Source organism: Callospermophilus lateralis, chromosome 2 (genome assembly GCF_048772815.1).
Source record: "Callospermophilus lateralis isolate mCalLat2 chromosome 2, mCalLat2.hap1, whole genome shotgun sequence".
Classification (NCBI taxonomy): domain Eukaryota; kingdom Metazoa; phylum Chordata; class Mammalia; order Rodentia; family Sciuridae; genus Callospermophilus; species Callospermophilus lateralis.
The window spans coordinates 98,978,274-98,990,534 of NC_135306.1; the positions used below are offsets into that span (position 1 = coordinate 98,978,274).

At 40.6% G+C, this 12,261-nt stretch overlaps 1 protein-coding gene across 2 annotated transcripts in view; it reads left to right on the forward strand.

Annotated features, from left to right (window-relative positions):
• Positions 1-12,261, forward strand: part of Ets1 (ETS proto-oncogene 1, transcription factor) — a 130,994-nt gene that overhangs the window by 14,040 nt on the left and 104,693 nt on the right. For both annotated transcript variants that reach the window (XM_076846184.2, XM_076846182.2), the window contains exon 2: positions 2,701-2,783. In XM_076846184.2, coding sequence (XP_076702299.1) covers positions 2,715-2,783 — 69 coding nt within the window. In that variant the 5' untranslated portion in view covers positions 2,701-2,714. The remainder of the gene's footprint in view (positions 1-2,700; positions 2,784-12,261) is intronic.

The following is a 12,261-nucleotide window of genomic DNA, read 5'->3' on the forward strand; positions in this document are numbered from 1 at the left end:
CTAGGTTCCAGTATGCTGCTGCTAAGTCCAAAAGCCCTTTCTCCTACAAATATATAAGTAAAATAGGCATCCTGAAGGTCAAGGCCCTTTGCTGCTTGTGGGAATCTAGAGATGACTCATAAGGCCCTATGGTCACACCTTGCTCTGAGCAATCTTCCATGATTTCCTATTCCCTGAACCCAGCAGAACTAACTGCTTCTTTTTTTTCCCCCCACACATTATGTTGTACAGGAGTCTGTCTTCACTATTGCGTGATGATAGAGATTTTATTTCTCAGCTTTATTATTTTGAGTCTGGTAGAATCTAAGGGTCATGTGGGTCAGGAATCTTTGTTTACTAGTGTGTCTCAAGTGCCCAGAACTGTGCCTGGAATGTAGTAGTGACATATTAATTATTTACTGGATGCACAAAGACCTTCCCATTAAAGGAAACCTACTATATGATTACTGAATGAGTAACTGCAGTTTACGAATATTCAAGAGACTGTTGAGGCTTTTGGGTGGAAATAAGACGTTTTGATTGTTTGAATGAACTGGCATTCTCCCAAGACAGGACATTTCCTCCAGAAAGTTGAATGGCTTGCATGAAGCAATAATCCCTCATCCCTGGACATTTCCAATAATAACATTTGCCCTCCTGGACCCTGGAAGACTGACCAACTTTTCCCCAGGGGATCTGTTCTTGGTCTAACTATGCTCAGAATGGTACAAATCATGGAGGTAGCTTCTAAGTCTCATCTTTGAGTAGATCAAAACATTCAAGTGGGTATATATGTTTTGATGATAATTTATTAGGGTCTTAAAATTCAAATTTCAGATTAAAAATAAGGAATGCTTTAATGAGAAAGAGGCCATGGAGTTCATGGAGACTATTCTGACAATTCGGGATCAAGACATGTCTGTGGTAACCTACATGATATGTATTTATTGCTTTATCAACTAATTTGTGGCACCTTATTATTCCACACTCAGTGCCCAGCTCAGAGTCTGAGAAATGATGGCTGCTCTCTATTTCTAGAAACAGACACTGAATTAGCAACCACAGAGGCTGATGTTAACAAAGTCTTACCTATTATCTTTGACCTTTTTTAAAACCATTCAGTTTCACTACTGGGGAGCTCTTCCTGGGTGCCATCTGTTGCAATAGAGATCAATCCCCTGAAAAACTGGAGAATGAAATCTTGATTAGCATAGCCTAGCTATCCAGACCATTTTAAAATTTCTCTTTAAGTTAACATTGTTTGAACTGCATTCTACCTTCAGGAGGAAATATAACAAGGCAAAATAGTTAAAACAAAACAAACAAACAAAAAAAAAAACGCCTATAACTCTAGGCGAAATCATGACTTCAGAAGGATTTTAGCTTATATGTTTTGACTATAAGATATTAGTGGCTCCGTGATTGCAACTCTTAGTATAATTTTATTTTGTTGACCTGTTTATTTTTTTTTTCATTTTTATTTTTTTAAAGAGAGAGTGGAGGGAGGGAGGGAGAGAGAGAGAGAGAGAGAGAGAGAGAGAATTTTTAATATTTATTTTTTAGTTTTCGGCAGACACAACATCTTTGTTTGTATGTGGTGCTGAGGGTCGAACCCAGGCCGCACGCATGCCAGGCGAGCGCGCTACCGCTTGAGCCACATCCCCAGCCCCCTGTTTATTTTTTAAAATACATTTTAGAAGAAAGTAGGCATGTCATTGATTCTCACACTGTATCAAGATGGTGAACCAAAGCTGCAACTCCTCGTTCTCTTTTTATTGAGATGTTTCAAGTGCTTTAAAGGTTTGCAAGAATAATGAAGAAGGTCAAACACAACCTAGAAAACAGTAGGGTTGAAATGTCATTTTCTAACACTAGGAATTTGGCCTCTGAACAATATGCCTAGGAATTTAATCTTATTCATTCAAGAAAGACATATTTTTTTTAGTGTGTGGTATTAAATTTACAAAAGTGTGTGAACTAATGCACTCTAGAAAGCACTTAGGTCAACAAAAATGTTTGATATATAAATGATTTTGCTGATGACTGACAGCTAGCTGGAAAATCCCTCCAGCCAGAACATTCCTCAAGCATTCTAACCAGTCAGACTTCAATGGAGGTAATAGCTCTCAACAAGAGTTATTTAATAGCCCTTCTCCTGGTTTCAAGATGAATACAGTTCAATCCCTTTTTCAGGGCTTCTCTCTATCTGTGCCTTGGAGTGCTGGTTGACATGGCTCTTTAGAGAAAAATTTTCCATTCTTCTTTTCTCTAATCCTTTATTTATTGCCTTATCAACTAATTTATGGTACAAATATGTATTGAATTCCTGCTATGTGCCAGATCTGGTTAGAGGTGGGGAACAGGAGATACATAGATGGACATTTTATTTAGAAAGACATACAGGATCTATCTCTCCCCAGAAATCCTACAAAAGGTGCCTTTTGTAGATCCTTTTGATGTGTATTGTCTACAGCACACAGACTTGATCTATTGTATACACTGTCTTGCTGTCGGGGCTGGCTCTGTCTGGGATCTACTCCACTTCTGTGCTATGGGTGGGTAACTTATCTTCCTGAATTTCAGTTTCCTTCTCTGTCTCACAAAAAAGTAAGCTGGATGATTCCTTAAAAGACTCCTAGTTCTAAGACTTGCACTCTCTTTGGGGTTCTAGTTCATATTCCTGAGTAACTCCAGGGCTCAGCCTATATGTCTCTTTCACAGGTGCTGAGAGAAGAATGAACTACTTTGTGGACTCCACTATGAGCAGCCCTGTCCCTTACCCAGCATCTCGTCCTGCAGTGGTGGTGAGTGGCGGTCCATGGTGGTCCCTTCTCTGTCTCCCATCACCTACCTTGTCTGTTCCCTTTCTCTTGCTTCTGGTTCCCTGACCTCTCCTCTGCAGAGAAGCCAGGGCTGGAAGCAGCTTTGAACCAGTTTTGGAGGAGCCCAATTGTGAGATAAGCTACATTTTTATCAGTGTGAAAAAAGTAGAAATCCTAGACTTATGGACTTGCTGAAGGAGATTTTTAGTATGTTTGAGTTTTAGAGAATGGGACTTAAACGTGATTCAGTTAAAACTAGGTGATTCTCATAGTTCAGTTCATTTGGTGAGGATTTTTCATGTACTGATGCACCTTAAACCTATTCATAATAAAATTTATTTTGGGCCTCAGATATAAAAGCTAAACAGCACTTTTTTTTTTTTTTTAACTCAAGGGTTCTTTACAACTGAGCCAAATTTCCAACTCTTTTTATTTTTTTATTTTGAGACAGGGCCTCACTAAGTTCTTTAAGGTCTCATCTGAGCCTCCCTAGTCTCTGGGATATAGGTGTTTGTCCCTATACCTGGCTATAACAGAAGTTTTCTAACCAGAGAAATTTAAAGTGAAAGTAAGATAAAACATAACAATAAGTTTATGGGAAAACTTAGATTAAGAGGGCTAAAAGGAACTTTAAATTTTTTGCCCATAGGGAAGAAGACCCTTGCTCAGGCTATAGACTGATTCCTGGAAATGCTTAAATAAATTCCTTTAAAATTTACTACAGGAGAGATCCTATAATGTTGCCATTGACCAATTCCACTGTTAAAGGAAACTTTCATGTTAACATGTTAATAGATGTGACATTAACTACTCTATCTGAATTCTGCATGTCATCATACAAAGATAACCATCATCAATGTTGAATATTTTTTACACACTCTGGAAATAACAGATAAGTTTATTATTAAATCTTCCCAGTAGATTTATGGGTCTAAATAGACACCAGCCAACCAGAGCACTGTTCTGACTTTGGTCTTTATGCTCTGACTGAGGTTCTCTATAATTTTTAATGTGGTACCCTTAAGTTACAATGAGAACCTCTCACTGTAATTGTATATGAAAAGATCTGAATCGTTTGAAATTCCTTTTTGTAGTATTGATAAATAATTGCTCAAACACTATTGTATATTCAAGGGAAAAGACATTTCTTGGATAATTAGCACATCTCTCTTCACTGTTGTTCTATTATATTTTTCTTCTTTTAATGGCTTCTGTTTTCACACAAGCACTATTTACTATCCAAAAAAAATTAGAATCAGAAAAAATTTGGATCATAATTTATATCAACAATATGTGTAAACACACACACACACACACACACACACACACACACACACAAGCAAGGAGTCACTGGAGTTTGCTTAGTAGAAATTGCCAAGAGACCTGCAGTTTAAGGTCATGAAAAAGGTTTGGAGAAGTTGCCAGGGAAAGGTCCTCCTGCTTCTGACAGAGAGATTATCATCTAAGGTCAGCACAAATTACACTCCATTTTTCTTAGAGATGATTTGTTAGAATAAATAATGATATCATGATTTGGGAGCAAGATGTGCCATTAACTTAGAAAAGATGATTTAAAAATTTAAAAACAGACTATGTTAATTCTCTTTACTAGTATATTATAGTCAACTAAGCAATATTAATATCTTGCAGGGTATATTTGTACACAAAATTAGTATACAAATACGTACCTATTTTATTTTGGACATTGAAATGAAAAAATTAATATAAGTATACAAGTTGTAGGTATATTATTATCCCAGATGGGATATCTGGAAAGGGTAGACTATTAAAAAAAAAAATCCACCCCAATCAATCTAAGTGCTTATTTTGAACTAAAAACTCCCATCTCCAATGGAATACAATGGGTATTTTTAATATATTCTGAATGGTTTCCATTGGTTTGAAAACAAAGAATTCATCTCTCCCTTGACAAGAGTTCTATCATTTCAGCTATTCTGGAAAATTATTATTGACATGTGACGTTCTTTTCATGGCACATTTCAAAGTAGCTTGGGTAAAAGCAGAAGGTTGCATAAGAAAGTTGCTAAGTTATTGTTCCAGCACTTTCACTCATAACTTCTCTCTGGCCCTCAGTTTCTCCATCACTGGAGCTGAGTTAGGCAATTATTCAGAACCACAGAGCAAGCAAAGAAGTCTTTTAACTTTTTGTGTCTGATAAAAAAATAAATAAGTAAATAATTTTTATTAGTACAAGTTCAAGTTAATGGTAATTTCCAATATGAGGCTAGACTATAAACAGTCAAGGATTTCATAAATTGTCTGCAAAATATAACCTTTGGATGTTGGCACTAGAAATTCTAGCAACACATTTTATACCCTGAATTCCAATCTAAGATTTGGTGGAGGAATGAGCACAACATCATTAACTAAGTCAAAAACTCAGGTACCCGGTATCTTCCCATCTCTGTCACCCCCTTGATATTTAGAGCTCAACCCATGGAACTTAGTCCAATAATCCAAATCCTCCTGCCTGGTGCCACAGTCTCTATTGAGTTAGACTGAGCCACTGAGAAAAGAAACTTTGTCCTAGGAATGGTAAGTTTGAGGGGCAAAGGAAAACTATGAGAGCCACTGGGGTTTCCAACATGGGACAATTTTACTCTCCCAAACAAAGGATGTGTTTGGTGGTCAATAATTGGGAAATGCTTCTGTCATCTAGTTGACAGGGGCTAAACTTCCCACAATACCAGAATACAGGCTCGTAAGACAAAGACTTAACCAGCTGTGGAGTTGATTGTGCTGAATTTGAGAAACCATGGTCCAAAGTAGCCACAGACCAGCTTCAAGTTGAAAGGCAGAATGGGGCTCTGTGCGCAGACTGGTTTGAGAAGGTCTTGGTTACTTGTAAATTATTGCTTTAGGAAGGAAAATCTAAAAAAAGAAAAGGAGAGAATGTGCTTCTATTCTTAGGGACTCTATTTAGCACTGTGCTGTAGTTGACCAAGAAACAATCATGTAATGTAGGATACAAATATTTTCTAATCCCAAAAGACTGCCAAGTCTCAGATTCCTGATTTTTAAATGAGAGGTCACATTAGCATTATTTGTTTATTTACCTCACTGGAAGAATGCTTAAAATAATCAAGCCACAGTTGTTAAAATCAATGCCACTGCCAGGCTAAAAACCATTTCACGCAGAACTCACATTCTCTTTCTCAGGGTCAGTTTGTCAAAGCAGGACACGTGTTTTCCCGCTTGTAAGGTCAGCACCTCAAGCAGACTGTAATGATGTCACAGCCAAGGAGGTAGAGAGACAGCACTTTTGGAAGTTGTCTGGCCTTTGTGTGGGCGGGGTGCTGTTTCCAGGTACTTATATGGGTTGTGTGTCAGGGACCCTTTCATCCAAGGGGAGGAAGTGCGCCTTCCTGTTATGTTACCCCACTAGCCCTTCCTGGCCCTGGAAGTCCCTCCAGCACTGGCTCACTGGCCCTCTCATGCGTCATCCTTTTTTTTCATGCCACGATGCTGGCCAGCTCAGGGAGGACAGGCATAACAGGACTGGGCTGCTCCTACTTTGGATTAAACACGTCCCAGGCCTTGGCCACCTCACCAGCAAGGAGGATGTGTGGAGGTGGTCCTCAGAGAATAGTGACCCTTGGGCCATACAGATATTAGGAAGCACCTTGAACTATTTAGAGGAAAGGGATAGTCACTGCCCACTCACCTCCTCTCAGAGCTTTGGATTTTTAGGGGTATATCAATGCTCCCCTGGGAAAGAGTCATTGCCCAGGTTGGTTGACCACACGAAAGGCACTGATGTCCAAAAGGTCCAACAAATACTCCAAAATGGCAGAATTTCCTAGGATAAGTCTCTGGATTTAAGAGACATCCCTGGTACCTTGAGAGTAGTGTAACTGCATTGAAACTAACCACTTGTTTTGCTTTCTCTAGATCAAATATACTTTTCTTATAAATATGGTACCTGAATTTTCCAAATGAAAATAGAGACTCAGAAACTGTCCAACAAAAGACCTTTTTTTTATATAACTTGTGAATTTATTTTGTGAAAAACTTCATAGTTGCATAAATTGGATCATTTATTAGACAATTATTCTTGTTGTACAGAATAGTGACGTGAAACCAGGGTTGTCCTAGACATATGATAAATGGACAAGGTGGTGGGAAAATGCCAGAGTGCATGCTGGATTTAAGCTTGGGAGGGACGTGAGGGGGCTGTCAGCCATTGGCTAGCTCTGGGCATTTGCTATATCCTTTCTGTGCGGTGCCAGTGGAACTTGGACCAACAGGTCAGCTAAATCTCAAGTTGGTACCAGCAAAGGTGAGAAGAACCCAGTCATGGGGCTTAGCTAAGTAAAAATGAATTCCAAAGTATGCCCTCAGACATAAGCTCTCTGAGGCCCAGGGGTTTTTTGAAATTAGCCATGGATCTTGCCAATCTCTATGATTTGAGCAGATCCTTCTTTATACATTTTTTTCCTTCTATAACTGATTGATTAACTGATTGACTGGTTCATATACATAATACTATTTTTACCTTCAGACACTCTGGTGAAGAAGAAGGGGACCCATCTCACTTCTGTCTATTTTATACCAGATATTAGATGAAACCTTTAGTCCTGGGCCCAGTAGCCACTGAATGCAACTGCTTAGTTTATTTTCTGCTGCTATGAGAGAATACTTGAGACTGAGTAATGTATAAAGGAGATACATTTATTTGACTCATGTTCTGGAGACTGGGAAGCCCTAACATCATGAGACTGCATTGGGTGAGGGTTTTATGCTGAATGGTGAAAGGTATTACATGGTCAGAGAATGTATCAGAGGGTGCGAGAGCGAAAGAAAGGGAAGGGAAAATGAATTCATCATTTTTATCAGGAACCCAACTCTGCAATAATGGCATTCATTCATTCATGGAGGCAGGGTCCTCAGTGTCTAGTCACCTTTAATTGTCCTACCTCATTGTCCATCATGATGGCAATTAAATTTCAACACAAGTTTTGGAGGAGTCAGTCAAATAATAGAGTGTTAGAAAACTATCGTGAAAGACATTTGGGCCTTAGATTCAGAAAGACCTGGGTTAAATTCTGGTCTTTTATCCTTAGCCACATGACCTTGTACAACATACTTAATCTCACTGAACCTCAGTGTTCTCATCTACAAAATTGGCAGAGTATAACTTATCACAGAAGATCTCTGTTATGCTTCAGTGAGAAATTCTTGTTAAGTATCTCTACAAAGATGAACTCAGTTTACTCTCTTTTCTTTTTATTCATTGTGTCTTCTCTCTTGATTCTGGACTTCTGGGTTGTGTTAGATGGGTAGTTGGGTGAAAAAACCAAAATGATTTCCATCTGTTGTTCATACAAGGGTGTGGCCACAGCAAGATGGGGCTCCTGGGGTAAAGATGGAGACATTCTTATTGGGAAACCTTGTTTCATCATTATCCTGCATGAGAAACAACACTCTTGCCACCAGATCAAAGCTCTCTTGTCATAGGCTGGTGGTTTATAGTCGATTGTGTAAACAGACCTGGTTCTTTTATCCTGAGTAATTGGAGTTTAATTGGGCCTTTTTGGGAAGCAAGTCCCTTCCTACCAGTGGCACACTCTTCACCCCACTCTGCAGGCCTCAGAATTCAAGCCTTGGGTATGTTCACAGGCAAATCACTGTGCAGCCTCATGTCTCTTGTGTAGTAATTAAGCATGCTAACCATGAAACTTAGAGTAGATGCCTTTTCCTTATCTTAAGGGAATCCTGGAGAGTAATAGATAAGGTATTTGGGATTTAAAAAGAAATTTAGAATCTAAGTGGAAACCAGAAAAGTTTTTTTTTTTTTCTTGTTGCTTGGGATGGAGATAGTTCTATCCCTGGAGAGATTGTTGAAGCATAATGTTTAGGGAAGTTATTTATACTTGTAAGTCTTAGTGTTAGAGAAATTGAAGAAAAAAGAGTAATTATAAATATTATTTTTCTAGCATTTTAGAAAATGAGGCTTTCCTAAACTACTTGATTTAATGAGCACAAGCCAGAAAATTTTAGAGTCAAGCCATAACTTGAAGACCATGTCACCATATCTGGAAATTAAGGTCTGTAGAGGTCAAATGAATGGCCCAGGTTTATAAACCTGGCAAGGAATAGAGTATTATCCAAATTTCCTGGCTATTGGCTTAGAATGCTCTTGTATTAGTCCATTTGCATTGCTATAGCAAAATACCTAAGACTAATTTATAAAGAATAGAACATTATTGCTCTTAGTTCTGAGACTGGGAAGACCAAGATCAAGGCTCTGGTAGGTTCTAGGTCTGGTGAGGGGCCCAGTCTCTTCTGCCAACGTAGTGCCTTGTTCTACGTCCTCCAGAAGGAACTAATGCTGTGTCTTCACAGGACAGAAGGGATGAAAGGGACTGAACCCTAACCCAATACCTCAAGCACTTTTATCAGGGTCCTAATCCCTCCTGAGCTTCCATTCTCATGACTGAACTCCTAGAGATCCTACCTTTTAACACCATAACCTTGGTGATTAAGTTTCAACATCTGGGTTATAGGGAACACATTCAGACCATAGCAACACTGCATTGCTGAATTTATCTTATTCATTTCCATTTAGGTATTTGGTAATATGTAAGAACATATAGCCAGCCATGCATTATATACCTTTTTGATAAAACACTGACCTTTCTTGAATTGGAAACAGTCAAAACTTCACTTTATAGACCACTGAGCAAATAAGAATATTGGCTAGTCTTTTAGCCATGCAAATTCTCCCAGTCTCATCCTATCACAGGGTTCTGAGTCAACTTCGTTGTCCATCATCACACTACAGGATGCCTAAGGATGTCACCCTAGGATCCCATTGGGAGTCTGAAGGCTTCACGATAAGTGAGTGGCAACTCAGAGATCTGCACAGCTCAAAGTTGATAAAGAATACACAGGTTACCAAGACCTCTCAGCAAGAGAGTACGAACACCAGGCACTTGGCTGAGGACTGAATCAAGAGGTCCTTTCCATCTGCCATCCCTCGTGGGCCTCTTGGCCACATCTCAGCGAGTGTCTGCTGCGAGTGGAGGCCCTTACGCTCTCAGGTTCATGTGAAGGGTTGGTTGCAGTAGAGATGTTGGATGCATCTCCACCACCTTGCTGTGCTGGCCAGGTGGTCCACATGGCAGCCCAGTACAGCTTTATGCTAAGAACACAACTAGATATTCTCTTTGCCACAGCCCTCTCTCTGGGCTTCCGAGTTTTTTTCTCAGAAGAAAACCTACAGTGTGTCAGGCCTGCCCTTTCACCAAGGCCCTAGCATATCACTCTTTTGTTTTGAAAAGAATTTCCTGGCCTTGAATCTAAAATTAAATTGCCCTTTGAGAGTTTCCTATTTTGTCTGTTCCTGCCTCTCTTGGTGGCTGCACCACCCTCCTCTCTCTCCTCTGTGATAGGCATCCTCAGGAGAACTGGGGAAGATTTCTGCTTTGCCTCCTTCTTTTCTCCTTCTCAAGGGGCCCAAGGTGCACCTCTGTGACGCAGCATTCTTCTGAGGCCAAATGCATCTGATCCAAATTCCTTCTTCCATCACCAAAACAGCTATATCTGTATTGTGTTTGACAATCAGTGGAAGGAGGTGCTGCCTCACAGAGCATCTTCTAAGGATGAGGAAGTCCGGACTTAATTAGAAGTCTGTGGGGTTGTTGGGCCCAGTGTCAGGGGCGACTGAATGCAATGCAGTGAATATTTTTAAGTGGAGAAAGGGCCACTGTGTTGTGCAATGTTTCATAGTCTCTACGATGTAAGAGCCCCTATCACTTCCTGAACTTCACTCTTCTTTCAAAGCATGGGGAATGTGGTGATAAAACAGTGTTTAATCAGAATTTTTGAAGATAAACAATGTAAAGGCTTTATGATACATTTTAAGGGACATTGTTTGCCATGAATCCACATGATGACTCTGACAGCTTTCGGTTGCATTGGCTTTCCCACCCTGATGTAGTTGTTGATCTGATAAAGGTTGTCAGTCACAAGGTCAGCCATAAGAATGTGAATGGATCAGCAAAATGGAGCCTTAGAGTTGGCAAGAAACTTGCAGACCATAGGGGTCAACCTCCTCAGGAAGCAAAAGCTTAGGGAGGTTAAGTGATGGGCCAGAGGTTAGGCAGCCCCTTGGTAGTGGAGCAGGACTTGAACCCAAGCTTTCTGATTTATAGTTTTCTGTCTCTCTGCTAGAGTGAACGAGCATCTACAGCATTCCTCAGAAATAATACACAGTTAACCCTGCAGATGTTAAATCCGTGTCCATGCACCCAGTGTTACTCAGTATCCCTCCAGGTTTAAAATGGCTTTAGAAAGCAGCAGCAGCTAGAAGCATACATTGTGTCTCTACATTTATGACCTAAGGCTAAGCCCTAGGATTCTGGAGGCAACCAAAGGAAAGACAGGATTTATGCATAGGCATGTACAGAAGGTGAGTGAGCAGGGAGTTAATAGGTGAACACCTGGATGCTGAAGCTGCTTGGCTAAAGCCAAAACTAGCTGGAAAAATAGCTCATACACACTCTCACAGACACACGGACTCCATATGTTTGAGATTGGTGTCATAAAAGTATTCCCCTGTTCCCTCTTTTCCAGCTTTGTGGGACTTGGGGGACAGAGAAAAGGAAGACTATAAACAAATGGAAGGGTTTTGAGATGTGACAAAGTTGGAGGGGGGTAGGGAAGAGGTGACTCTAGAGATAGAACTGCAAGTGCCAGAGAAGGGAGGGTGGACTGGGAAAAGACCAGTTCCTGAGCCATGGAGTTAGGGAGAGGCCACAGACAGAGGAGCCCATCGCAGCAGGGAGAGTGGACATGGTCAGGTGAGGAGGTAGCTGTTGGAGCTGGTGTGACCTTGAAGTGGAGCAGGGACAGGACATGTCCTCGTCCTAGTGGTTTCCAGACTTCCAGAGCTTCATTTCGCTTGTTTCCAGGACCAGGTGGTGTAGTATTTAAGCTGTGGGCTCACAACCTCTGGTAACATTTTCTTTTGAGAGAAAAAGGGGAGAGCTGCGTTGTTCCCTGGGAAGCTCATCACCATGTGCTGATGGAGCAGGGCAGAGACGGACTTTCCTTGATGCCAAGGGGGCCCATTGCTCTATGGCTACCTGGTGAAGGCTCAGTCTCAGGGAATCACAAGGTCAGCACTTTTAAGTCAACTGTTCTTAAGCCACGAAGTGTCACGTGGAACAGGGAGAAGAAAAGACAGTCTGAAATCAGAGTAGGGTGAGAATTTACCTCCTTTACTTTGTCAGCTGCATAGCCTCTGAATATTTAATTTGCCCTCTTTAGGGTGAGAATACAGCCTGGCTACCCACCTTTTCTTAGTGGTGACTTGCTAGCCAGCTCTGGTGCTTCTACCTCTCCATGCACTTACTTCCCCCCCATATCTTCCCTTTGTACATCTTTGTTGGTTTTGTCCCCTCATTTCTTCTAACTGTAGGCTCATTTACAGCCC